The sequence below is a fragment of the Kryptolebias marmoratus genome, linkage group LG22, assembly GCF_001649575.2.
Source record: "Kryptolebias marmoratus isolate JLee-2015 linkage group LG22, ASM164957v2, whole genome shotgun sequence".
NCBI classification, from domain to species: Eukaryota; Metazoa; Chordata; class Actinopteri; order Cyprinodontiformes; family Rivulidae; genus Kryptolebias; species Kryptolebias marmoratus.
Genome location: NC_051451.1, coordinates 6,741,875 through 6,754,543, shown reverse-complemented (window position 1 = coordinate 6,754,543; position 12,669 = coordinate 6,741,875). Strand labels below are relative to the sequence as shown.

General features: G+C 44.8%; 1 protein-coding gene across 1 annotated transcript in view; it reads left to right on the top strand.

Annotated features, from left to right (window-relative positions):
• LOC108246239 (glutamate dehydrogenase, mitochondrial) overlaps window positions 1–12,669 on the top strand; it is a 34,855-nt gene that overhangs the window by 5,066 nt on the left and 17,120 nt on the right. Inside the window, exons 2-3 of the mRNA XM_017433680.3 lie at window positions 7,832–7,912; window positions 8,009–8,064. Of these exons, the coding sequence (XP_017289169.1) occupies window positions 7,832–7,912; window positions 8,009–8,064 (137 nt within the window). The remainder of the gene's footprint in view (window positions 1–7,831; window positions 7,913–8,008; window positions 8,065–12,669) is intronic.

Genomic DNA, 12,669 nt, shown 5'->3' with positions numbered 1-12,669 from the left:
AGGTTTAGACAGACCTTTTTTTTGGCTTTTGGAACAGATTAAGCTACAGTTGCTTCTGAGGCAGTGACGTGCGGTGAGGTTCATGGTTGGTGAGGCACTGAGAGTCAAATTTACAAATATATAAATATGATTTTTTTTTCTTGTCATGATGACAGGGGAGGCTCTGCCTCACCTGCCTCCCCTGACCGCACGTCCCTGTTCTGAGGGAAGAATCTGGACCAGCAGGATTTGATATGTTAAGCATTTGTATAAATAATGCCTGATTATATGGTCTGTCGATTTAATCAACGAACCAATCCATGTCTGCAGGGTAGCTGGGCTCTCCCTCAGAGATAGGGTGAGAAATTTGGTTATCGGGGAGGGACTCTGAGTGGACCTGCTGCTCCTCCACATCAAGAGGAGCCAGTTGAGGTAGTTTGAGCATCTGGTAAGGATACCACTCTATAGGGAGGTACTTCGGGCATGTCCAACTAGGATGAGACCCAGGGCACGCTGGAGAGTCTATGTCTCTCAGCTGGCCTGTTAATGTCTTGAGTTTTCCAAGAAAAGCTGGAAGAGGTAGCTGTGGAAAAAGATGACTGAGCCTCCCTGCTCTAGTGATGCCTGTGACTCTGGAACAAGTGACAGATGATGGATGGATGGCTGCACAAAGTTAACCAGTTACCAAGTAGGAAAATAAAGATGCAGCAGCAGCTGCTACAACCAGCCCACTGTAGTCCACAATTTATTTTTTTAAGTGAGAAAAATGTTCTATATAATATTTACAAGTGTACAAGTTCTTCAGTGTGTTGTTAGATATAATTTTTGAATTTTAAACAATTATTGTTAAATTTTGTCCAGTGAAAGCTACATATTTGCTCAAAAAAAATCTGTGTTGTTTATCAGCCATCAGCAGCCCTGAAATCTGTTTAAGAAAATTTCATATGGGTCAACATTTACTTCAGACTGGACAATTGTTGAGCTGTCAGGTGTCTCCAGTTGAAGGTGTGTTCAGAGTTTAGATCTGAACTGATTGATTGTTCACACTGAGTCTGAAGCAGTTTGTGTGGACTTGTTCTGTCAGTTGGACTGGTTTCAGATCCACAGTTACTGTATGTAAACATGGAGCAGGTAAGTCTCTACAGACTGTTCCTTTTAAATGTAGAAACCACACCCAGATTGACTCACAACAACTCATTCTTTCAGTTTATTTTCTGCCCAATGTCTCCTCTCTGCTGCAGTTTTAATCTGCTGGTCTATGTCTCACACCTGGTCTCAGAGTTGTTTTTCTGTCTTTGTCTTTGAATTCTTTGTCTTGGAGTTAACTCTGGACTCAGAGACCTTGGCTGTTTTCCACTCCAGCAGCAGCCATTTCCTATAATTTTCCTGTAGTTTTCTTGCAGTGGATTGTATTTACAGAGATGTGTGTGAACAGGCCTGAGGGTTTTGGCTTACATCAGCCTCATCAGCAGAACAATATTCCCTTTCTATCTGGTTTATCTTTTTTAGAAACAGATAATTTTTTTCAGCAAAACAGGAAAACTCTGACACACATTTATTTGTTATATTCAGAAGACTGCAGCTAATTCAGACTATTTACGTATTTATAAACAAAGAAAAGAACACCTCATTCTACGTTTTTCTGTCATGGGCGGTTCCACTTCACTTCCAAATTGGGTCCTCTGCCAGAGGCCTGGGAGCTTGAGGATTCTACGCAGTATCTTAACTGTTCCTAGAACTGCGCTCTTCTGGACAGAAATCTCTGAGGTTGTTCGTGGGATTTGTTGGAGCCACTCTTCCAGTTTGGTGGTCACAGCACTGAAAACTGATCCTTCTTCCTGATTTTAGTCTCTTGGGATCACTACATCTATCACCACTACTTTCTTCTGTAGCTTGTCAATCACCCACAGTATCTTAACCCTGCCATTCTCCACCACCCTTGATGGAGTCTCCCACTTTGACTGTGGGACCTCCAGTCCATACTTGGTATAGATGTTTCTGTTCACTATTCCAGCCACTTGGTTATAGTATTCCATCCTTTGCATGCCTGCATTTTACATCCTGCTATTATGTTCTGTCTCAGGAGCATCTTTGCACAGCCTGTATCAAAGGTCTTGTCTGCTATAATAGACTCCGGCCTCTTTTGCTCTTGTGCTGCCATGATTAGTGCCTCTGTGCTGTCCTTCAGTCCAGCCCTATCTAGCAACTGGTAGGATTTTTAGATATAAGCCACTTGCTGGTGGTACCCTCCATGCATTGTGAGGAGCTTTCGTGTCTTAATGTCAGTGGCTTCTATCTCATCCTTTGGCCAGGTTATTATTCCAGCAGAATATCTGATGATTGACACTTCATATCTGTTTATGGCTTGGACCATTCAGCTGGCTTTTCAGGACCTGTCTTACTCTCTGTAGGTACTTTGTTTTGGCTGACTTCGTGGTGGTTGCCATTTGCATATGAGATTCCAAGATATTTGTAGCTGTCCTGGACATCCCCTTCACCTGTGATCTTGCATCTCTTGGATGCTGTTCAACTGTTTTTATCCAGTTCAAATGACATTTCATTGTCTTTGCTGCATGCCCTGGTGAGGTAGAGCAGTGAGTCAATGTCTTGCTCATTCTCACTAGAGCAGGGGTGTCAAACTCCAGGCCTCGAGGGCCACTGTCCTGGGAGTTTTAAGTTTTTCTGCTCCAACACACCTGATTCAAATGGTTTAATCACCTCCTCCCCAAATCATCAAGTTCTCCAGGAGCATGGCAACAAGTCATCCATTTACACAAGGTGTTTTAAAGCAAGAACACATCTAAAACATGCAGGAGAGCGTCCCCCGAGGAATGGAGTTTGACACCTGTGCACTAAAGTGGTCTTCCATTGAGTTCATAATGAAGGCTCTTAGTTGATGTTATACAGTTTTAAGCACTCCAGTATCCATGAGTGTGGCATAGAGTCTTAGGCTTTCCTCTAGTTAATCCAGGTGGTCCACAGATTTGTGTGTCTGGTTCTTTAGTCTTGAGTTACTGTTCTGTCGGTCAGTAGCTGCCCCTTGGCCCTTTTGTTTTTTTTCCATTCCATTCCATTCTATCCTCTTCCCCTTATCCGGGGTCGGGTCGCAGGGGTAGCAGACTAAGCAGGGAGACCCAGACTTCCCTCTCCCCAGCCACTTGGGCCAGCTCCTCCGGGGGAATCCCAAGGCGTTCCCAGGCCAGCCGAGAAACATAGTCCCTCCAGCGTTTCCTGGGTCTTTCTCTGGGCCTCCTCCTGGTGGGACGTGCCCAGAACACCTCACCAGGGAGGCGTCCAGGAGGCATCCTCACCAGATGCCCGAGCCACCTCAACTGGCTCCTCTTGACGTGGAGGAGCAGCGGCTCTACGCTGAGACCCTCCCAGATGACCGAGCTTCTCACCCTATCTCTAAGGGAGAGCACAGACACCCTGCGGAGGAAACTCATTTCAGCCGCTTGTATTCGTGATCTCGTTATTTCGGTCACTACCCAAAGCTCGTGACTATAGATGAGGGTAGGAACGTAGATCGACCGGTAAATCGAGAGCTTCGCTTTTTGACTCAGCTCTCTCTTCACCACGACAGATCGGTACAGCGCCCGCTTCACTGCAGACGCTGCACCAATCCGCCTGTCGATCTCCCGCTCCATTTTTCCCTCATTCGTGAACAAGACCCCGAGATACTTAAACTTCTCCACTTGGGGCAGGACATCTTCCCCAACCCGGAGAAGGCACTCTACNTCTTTTCCGGCTCAAGACCATGGCCTCGGATTTGGAGGCACTGATCCTCATCCCGGCCGTTTCACACTCGGCTGTGAACCACTCCAGCGAGAGCTGTAGATCACGGTCTGATGAAGCCAATAGGACCACATCATCTACAAAAAGCAGAGATGTTATCCTAAGGCCACCAAAACGGATCCCCTCAACACCTTGGCTGCGCCTAGAAATTCTGTCCATAAACGTTATGGAATNCGGTGACAAAGGGCAACCTTGGCGGAGTCCAACTCTCACCGGAAACGAGTCCAACTTACTGCCGGCAATGCGGACCAAGCTCTGACACCGGTCATATAGGGACCTGACAGCCCGTATCAAAGGGCCTGGTACCCCATACTCCCGGAATACCCCCCACAGGATTCCTAGAGGGACACGATCGAACGCCTTCTCCAAGTCCACAAAACACACGTAGACTGGTTGGGCGAACTCCCATGCACCCTCAAGGACCCTGCTGAGGGTATAGAGCTGGTCCACTGTTCCACGACCAGGACAAAAACCACACTGCTCTTCCTGAATCCGAGGTTCGACTATCCGACGGACCCTCCTCTCCAGAACTCCCGAATAGACCTTACCAGGGAGGCTTAAGAGTGTGATCCCTCTGTAATTGGAACACACCCTCCGGTCCCGCTTTTTAAATAAGGGGACCACTACTCCAGTCTGCCAATCCAGAGGAACTGCCCCCGATGTCCACGCAATATTGCAGAGTCGCGTTAACCAACACAACCCTGCAATATCCAGAGCCTTAAGGAACTCCGGGCGAATCTCATCCACCCCCGGAGCCTTGCCACCGAGGAGTTTTTTAACCACCTCAGCACCGGAGATTGGAGAGCCCGACCCAAAGCTCCCAGGCTCCGCCTCCCCAATGGAAGACGTGCCGGTAGGATTAAGGAGGTCTTCGAAGTATTCCGCCCACCGACCCACAACGTCCCGAGTCGAGGTCAGAAGCACACCACCCTCACTATAAACAGTGTTGGTGCTGTACTGCTTTCCCCTCCTGAGACGACGTATGGTGGACCAAAATCGGAAGTCTTTTTCCATGGCCTCTCAGAACTACTCCCATGCACGAGTTTTTGCCTCAACGACCATCCGAGCCACATGCTGCTTGGACTGCCTGTACCTGTCATCTGCTTCTGGAGTCCCACAGGCCAAGAAGGCCCGATAGCATCCCTCACCGCCGGTGTCTACCAGTGGGTTTGAGGGTTGCCGCCATGACAGGCACCAACCACCTTGCGGTCACAGCTCCGATAAGCCGCCTCAACAATGGAGGCACGGAACATGGCCCACTCAGGCTCAATGTCCCCCACCTCTCCCGGAACATGTTCAAAGTTCTCCCAGAGGTGGGAGTTAAAGCTCTGCCTAACAGGAGACTCCGCCAGACATTCCCAACAGACCCTCACAGTACGTTTGGGCCTGCCAGGTCTGACCAGCATCCTCCCCCACCATCAGAGCCAACTCACCACCAGGTAGTGGTCAGTTGACAGCTCCGCCCCTCTCTTCACCTGAGTGTCCAAGACATGCAGCCACAGATCAGATGAAACAACAACAAAGTCAATTATTGAACTGCGACCTAGGGTGTCCTGGTGCCAAGAGCACATATGGACACCCTTATGTTTGAACATGGTGTTCGTTATGGACAATCCATGACGAGCACAGAAGTTTAACAACAGAACACCGCTTGGGTTCAGATCAGGGGGGCCGTTTCTCCCAACCACACCCCTCCAGGTCTCACTGTCATTGGCCACGTGAGCGTTGAAGTCCCCCAGCAGAACAAGGGAGTTCCCAGGAGGGGCACTCTCCAGTAACCCCTCCAAGGACTCCAAAAAGGGTGGGTAATCTGAACTGCTGTTCGGCACATAAACGCAAACAACAGTCAGAACCCGTCCCCCCACACGCAGGTGGAGGGAAACTACCCTCTCATTTACCGGGGTAAACCCCAACGTACAGGCACCAAGATGGGGGGCAACAAGTCTGCCCACTCCTGCTCGGCGCTTCTCACCGTGGGCAACTCCAGAGTGAAAGAGTGTCCAACCCCTCTCAAGGAGACTGGTTCCAGAGCCAGAGCCGTGCGTTTAGGTGAGCCCGACTATTTCTAGCCGGAACCTCTCAACCTCACACACCAGCTCAGTCTCCTTCCCCACCAGAGAGGTGACATTTCACGTCCCAAGAGCCAGCTTCTGTAGCCGAGGATCAGACCGCCAAGGTCCCCGCCTTTGGCCACCACCCATCTCACATTGCACGTGACCCCTTTGGCCCCTACCATAGGTGGTGAGCCCATGGGAAGGGGGAATATCTCAGAAATTATTGCGATAAAAAATCATATTGTTTGGAGACCGTTTTAATCTAATGTAATGATAATGACATAATAGTGCAAGTGCATCCTCTCAAAGATTAATAAACTTTACTTTCAAAAGAACACTTAACACTGGAACTGGAACACAAAATAAACAAAACAACTGAGCACAAAAATAAAATGGACTCTTAGTCTCTGTTAACAAAAAATGCACTTGAAAAAACCCCCAAAAAACCACATTCAACCAAAACAGTACAAATTATTAAGTCTGTAAACTAAACTGCCCTTTGAAAAGTAATAATCATTAGTTTTATATAGAGAAGACAGACAAAAATGACAGTTTTATAAACAAAAAGTGCAAAATAATAAAAGCACACAGCAACAAAAGCACAAATGTGACATACCAGCTCTCAAAGGTTCACCGGTTCGCCTTGATCATTTGGTTTGAATCCGAAGTGCTCCCACACCGCTGCTGTTACTTCGAGCTTGAAACCAATTCTATTTCGTTTTTTCCCCCCAATATCAAACAGGGTTTCTTTAGCTTGCTAACTCCTAGTGGGGGCTAATGCTAAAGAGGTACAAGCCGAGGCGCCTTAGCTGGCTACCTGATGCGATAGGCCACGCCCCCTTATGCTAAGAGAAAAGGAGGGGTCAGTGAAGAGCACCAGAGCCTTTTGTCATCCAGCATCTTCAGTAGAAAGAGAGAGAGACACAAAGGAACGATAATGCAGATAAATGAAACTTATCAACCTTTTTTTATCATGCGATTAATTGATTTATCGTTTATCGCGACAGGCTTATCTACCCTCTTGTTTTTCCCCTGCCATTAAGAGTACACTCTGGATAGTGTGGTGGAGAAAACCCTGTTTATTCTCCTGGCTTCTGCTTCTTGGGTCTACCTCCTTAGACAAGTAGCCAGATCTTTGAGGCGTTGTTTGGCTGACTCTAGAGCCTTAGGTATGGTCAAGTTGCAGTATTTTTGTAGTGGGTCTTTCTTTATTCCATCTTTCTGTTGTTCTGACAAATGGCTGATTTTTCTTTGTGTTGTCTTGAGCTGAACTTCCAGCCTCCTCCTCCATGTGGGGACAATGCTCCTTATTGCTTGTAGGCTTGATCTTATAGCCAAGCATTTCAAAGTCCACTGTTGCTGTAGTGCAAATCAGCTTATTGGTCTTTGTGATGGTGCCAGTAAAGAATGCTACATTCACATCTTGTTGGAATGTTAGATCACTGGGTCTGAAGTTGTTTCTGTGTCAAACTGAATGATGGATACTGAAATTTTCATAGTTCCCACAACCTTCCTATGTAGCCCCTCTCTCTTGTCTTGCTCATATAGTAGCATTCCAACAGAATTAAGTTTTATGCCCTCATTCATTAAGGTCTTGTTCCAGTAACACATTCCTTATCAAAATGTTCTAGTTCCCCAACATCTGGCGCGGACCTTATTAATCAGGGAGAAGTCTGAGCAGCCATGGCTTCATTTCTTTCTCTCACTCATTACACAGCCGAGGTTGCTTGGAGGTTGTCGGCACTGGGGTTTGAACCATGGACCTCCAGTGCCCCTTGATGTTGTGCACTATTATATGTATATTATTGAAATGATAGGTTTATGACATATTGTTCAACCCTAAGATAAATGGCTTCAAATGTTATATTTTTTTTGAATAAGAACAAAAAGCAATCATCTAAACAGTAAGTTAATAAGAGATTTTTTTTAAAAGTCTGGTATTGGTATTGAAGCAGTGAGGTGTGTTTATTTGTGTGCTCACAGATGTTGTTTGTGTCTCTCAGGTATCCGTTACAGCACCGACGTGTCTGTTGACGAGGTCAAAGCTCTTGCCTCACTAATGACGTATAAATGTGCCGTTGTCGGTGAGTAAACATACACAGATATACAGTGTACACACACATATACCACTTTATCTATTCCCAGGAGGTTAACCATGAAAAACCCACTCTTTGTTGTAGATGTGCCGTTTGGTGGTGCCAAAGCTGGAGTGAAGATCAACCCTAAGAAATACACGGTAAGACGTTTAGAAAAAAATGATCTGTTTATCTCAAGCACTCAGAATCAGATAAAAAGACTGAAACAATAAGTACAAGGAAATTAGAGACAGACAGTTGCTTTCAATAAAAACCAGCAGCAAGAACTGTAAACTTCACGGATCACTCAGACTAAAATACCAACCAAAAATTAGATTTTATCAAATATTTTCAGAATCAAAGTCTTCTGACATCATGAAAAACCTGGAAGATTATATTTTTTTAACTTGTCATGTTACATGTTTTTAGAGTTTTTTTATTTTGGATAATTATTAAATTTTAGAAATAAACCACAAGTTGAAGTTTTGTTAGATCAACGTTAATGGAAAATCTGGTTCCAGAGTGAAAAACTCTTAAAAGCCATCCTCGTCTTTTTGTGTGGACAGAAACCAATGATATCCTATCTCCGCCTCTATTCTAACCTACGACCCGAGATCGCCATTGTCTTATTATTTACAGTTCATATCTTTGGGTCTGCGTTACAGCGCAGTTACAGCCTGACACAGAATTTGGGTTGGGTTGGGTTCAGTGTTTTTAAGCGGATAAAAACATCTGTAAAAACATTTCCGTGTTTACAAGGATATTTTCATAAACAAATAGTTTCTGTGTGGACTAAAAATTGTTTATATTATAGACGTCAGGTCCCTACCTTCTCTTGTTGTTAGAAGTTGAAGCCAGTTGAAGCCACCAGGACCCAGTTTACGGAAGCTGCAATGTTGTATTTTTGGAAACAGAATCTGTGCATTAGGCAGTCCCTCCAGGATTTCACAAGCATTTTCCTAAAAGTTGCAACGAAAAGTTTCAATTTTTTTTTACTAAAATCAATAAAAAACCATAACTTTTAATATATAAACCAAAAATACTTACTAGTTTTGTAAGATAATTACCAACAAACACTGACATTATCAAAAGGTGCTTTATTTGAGAACTTTGATAGCTTATAAACTGACATTCATGACCATTTCTGGATTGTCCCTCGTCTGCAGCTCTCCTAACACATTTTGCAGACACAAAGTGTTTGTCGATGCGTTTATGTTCGATGACTACACTGCAGGACGTGCAAAACAGCTTCCCCCCCACTCTCGTGCAGCTGGATAGGAAACTGCGACCGCAGTAAAGTTAGTTTTAAGTTGGATATTGGATATTCGATGTTGCGGAGCGCGAATATCCAATATCCAACTTAAAACTAACTTCACTGCGGTGTTTTTGCACAGTCCTTTGCTGAAATCTTTGTGGGCAAATATGAAGCGTTAGCGCACATTTTCACTTCGGTCGCTGCTCCTGCATGCTCCCGGCATTCTGATGTTAACAGGATGTGACGCCACATTGCATGTCTTCTTCGTGAGTTATTTTGTATTCCACACTACACAAACCCACAAAGAAGACACTAGACCGCAGAAATGGTGGTGAATCACTTTAGAAACAATAAATATTGGGTTAAAGTTGTGGGAAAGTTGCTGTGTTTTGGGCAAAGTTGCAAAAAGTTAAGATTTTGCGGGGTTTGCTTGATTTTGCGTTAATAATTGCGATTGCAACATCGCGAAATCCTGGAGGGTCTGATTAAGGATGTGGGGCTTTAAGCTCCACCTACTCCCCTTCACACAATCATGGTGTCACTTGACCCGTCTTTAAGCATGAAATAACTGATTACAGTTAAACATGGTAGAAAAAATAATATTAGAACAAATCGCAGCAACATAAAAACTACAGGAGTCAACACTCACACACACAAATATCTGAGCTGTGGTTTTGTTTTTTAAAAAGGACAAAATCCTGCATTTTAACATGGGGGGGGGCTTAAAACATGCTGGAACCAGCTGATGGGGAAAGTTGGTCCCCCTCTGGTTTTAACTTCTGGTTCCCGTTAGAGGTGTAGATATACAGTATACGGTGTTTAGTATGTCCTCAGTAGGTGTTAAACACCTTCAGATCAGCCTCCTGACTCACTACAGATTCTGTACGGATTCACATACACACAGTTCAGACAGAGGAAACTGAGGACGAATTGAATCTGCAGGAACTGGACTAAACATGGTGTTAGATAATTCCTAAAGTAAAATTAAATGTTAAAGAGAGGTAAATCAGTTACTCAACAGCTTTTTATGGCTGTCTTAAAGCTTTTGCCATATTAAAAGCTATCTTCTGTCACATGCTCACAAATCAAGGTTGCACTAAAACTACAGATTCACATGTTTGAATCAGTTAAAGTCAGTTCTGGCCACACATAGTTACTGACAACACGTGAGGCTGTGCTCGCCCCTGTAACGGGCGGAGCCTAGACGCTATACGAATTGATGCTTCCTTTGTTCCAACCTTCTTCTGCGTCATCCTTAAGATGTTGCAGACAAAAGTCCCAGCGCTAACCTTGTACTAATTCTCTGCCTTAGTAGAATAAATAATGAAACTTTAGTTCTTTTGTAGAGTCATCCTTAAAGGGTAAACTTTCTGAGTTCTCCCTTCCCTGGGGTAAAAGAACCGGAACAGAGCTGAGGGTGGTGCGTTGGCAAAAATGGTCTCTGTTGTTGTTTACACTAGCTTCATATCTGCTGGTGTTCAGTTTTAGAGACTATAACAGGAAATAATACAGCTGAAACGTTCCAGCTGCTGGGTCAGATCTAAGAGAAAACACTGATCTATCAGACCAGGCTCCAGTCTATTACGATGACTTGCATCCTGGCTATCTGTCCTCACACACACAGACCCAGGTCGATGTCGGGTAAAATAATGACAATCTTTTCAGACTTCGAAAACAGTTTGGTGCAGTTTATTAACTTACAAAGCTAAGAAAAAATCAACTGTCAAAAATCTATGTAAAAATTTTAATCAGATTTAATTATTTTACTGTTGTAAAAGGATCAATAACTTCAACATCTTTATGGCTCTTTAACATCAAAATGAACTAATGATATTCTATATAAACACTGGTTTTTTACTTGACTGAGAAACATTTAGACGTCATGTCCTGTTAGATCAGAACTGGATTTGTAAAGGCTCTTTTTTAATTACATTGGCATTATTTGCATCTTATGACCCTACATAAGTACCTACTACTGCAAGAGACATTTTTTGTCCTAAAATACTGCTGTTTTATTTAAAGACAACGTTATAATTAATCATTTTGAGCCCAGTTAAAACATTTTAGACCAGAATCTTAAAATACCATATCACAGCCAGAAAGACAATCAAAATAAATCATTTAATTGATTTTTTTAAGTTGTCCTACTTGTCTCCCATCAGAAAGAAATATCTATGCTCCTTATTTTAAATCCCAGAATCTGATAATCCTGAACTAAAATTGGACATCACAGAGAATACTAAAACAGAGAAACACTAGAATGGCCACTAACAGTGCTAGTGTGTCACTGTACAGTCTACATGTGGAAGCCACATATTTTTAACATCTTGTGCTGCTGTATGCAGGAATAAACATAAATCATGCTTAGTGTGATAATGGAAAACGAGAGCATTCTGCATTGAGCCTCCCAACAAGTCTGGTCAGCATCATCAGGGTGAAAACACCGACCTGACACACTACCCCTGCTGTGATAAGCTCATAAGTGCTGCAATCTTTCTAACCAAACCAGAACTTTAAGTAATAATTAAGTTACATGTTAGTCTAACCACAGCTCTGCTACCAGAGTCTGGAGTTCATTTCACTCAGAATAATAACTTAGAAAGAAGATATAAATGTGGTGAGTTATAGCAAATATAAAGCCCCTCCCTGGGCTGCCACCTTACCGTGGTGGAGGGGTTTGAGTGTCCCAATAATCCTAGGAACTATGCAGTCAGGGGCTTCATGCCCCTAGTAGGGTCACCCAAGGCAGACAGGTCCTAGGTGAGGGATCAGACAAAGTGCAGCCCAAAGACCCCTTATGATGACTAAAAAGTTTGGACACAATGTTCCCTCACCCGGACGTGGGTCACCCGGGGCCCTACTCTGGAGCCAAGCCTGGAGGTGGGACACATTGCCGAGCGCCTGGTGGTCGGGCTTCCACCCATGGAGCACGGCCGGGTACAGCCCGAAGAGGTGACATGGGTCCCCCTTCCCATGGGCTCACCACCTATGGGAGGGGCCAAAGGGTTCGGGTGCAATGTGGAATGGGTGGTGGCCAAAGGTGGTGACCTTAGCGGTCTGATCCTCGGCTACAGAAGCTTGCTCTTGGGACGTGGAATGTCACGTCTCTGGTGGAGAAGGAGCCTGAGCTGGTGTGTGAGGTTGAGAGGTTCCGGCTAGAAATAGTTGGGCTCACCTCAACGCACGGCTCTGGCTCTGGAACCAGTCTCCTTGAGAGGGGTTGGACACTCTTCCACTCTGGAGTTGTACCCGATGAGAGGCGCTGAGCAAGAGTGAGCGTACTTGTTGCCCCCCATCTTGGTGCCTGTACGTTGGGGTTTACCCCGGTAAACGAGAGGGTAGTTTCCCTCCACCTGCGTGTGGGGGGACGGGTTCTGACTGTTGTTTGCGTTTATGTGCCGAACAGCAGTTCAGATTGCCCACCCTTTTTGGAGTCCTTGAAGGGGTTATTGAAGAGTGCCCCTCCTGGGGACTCCCTTGTTCTGCTGGGGAACTTCAACGCTCACGTTGG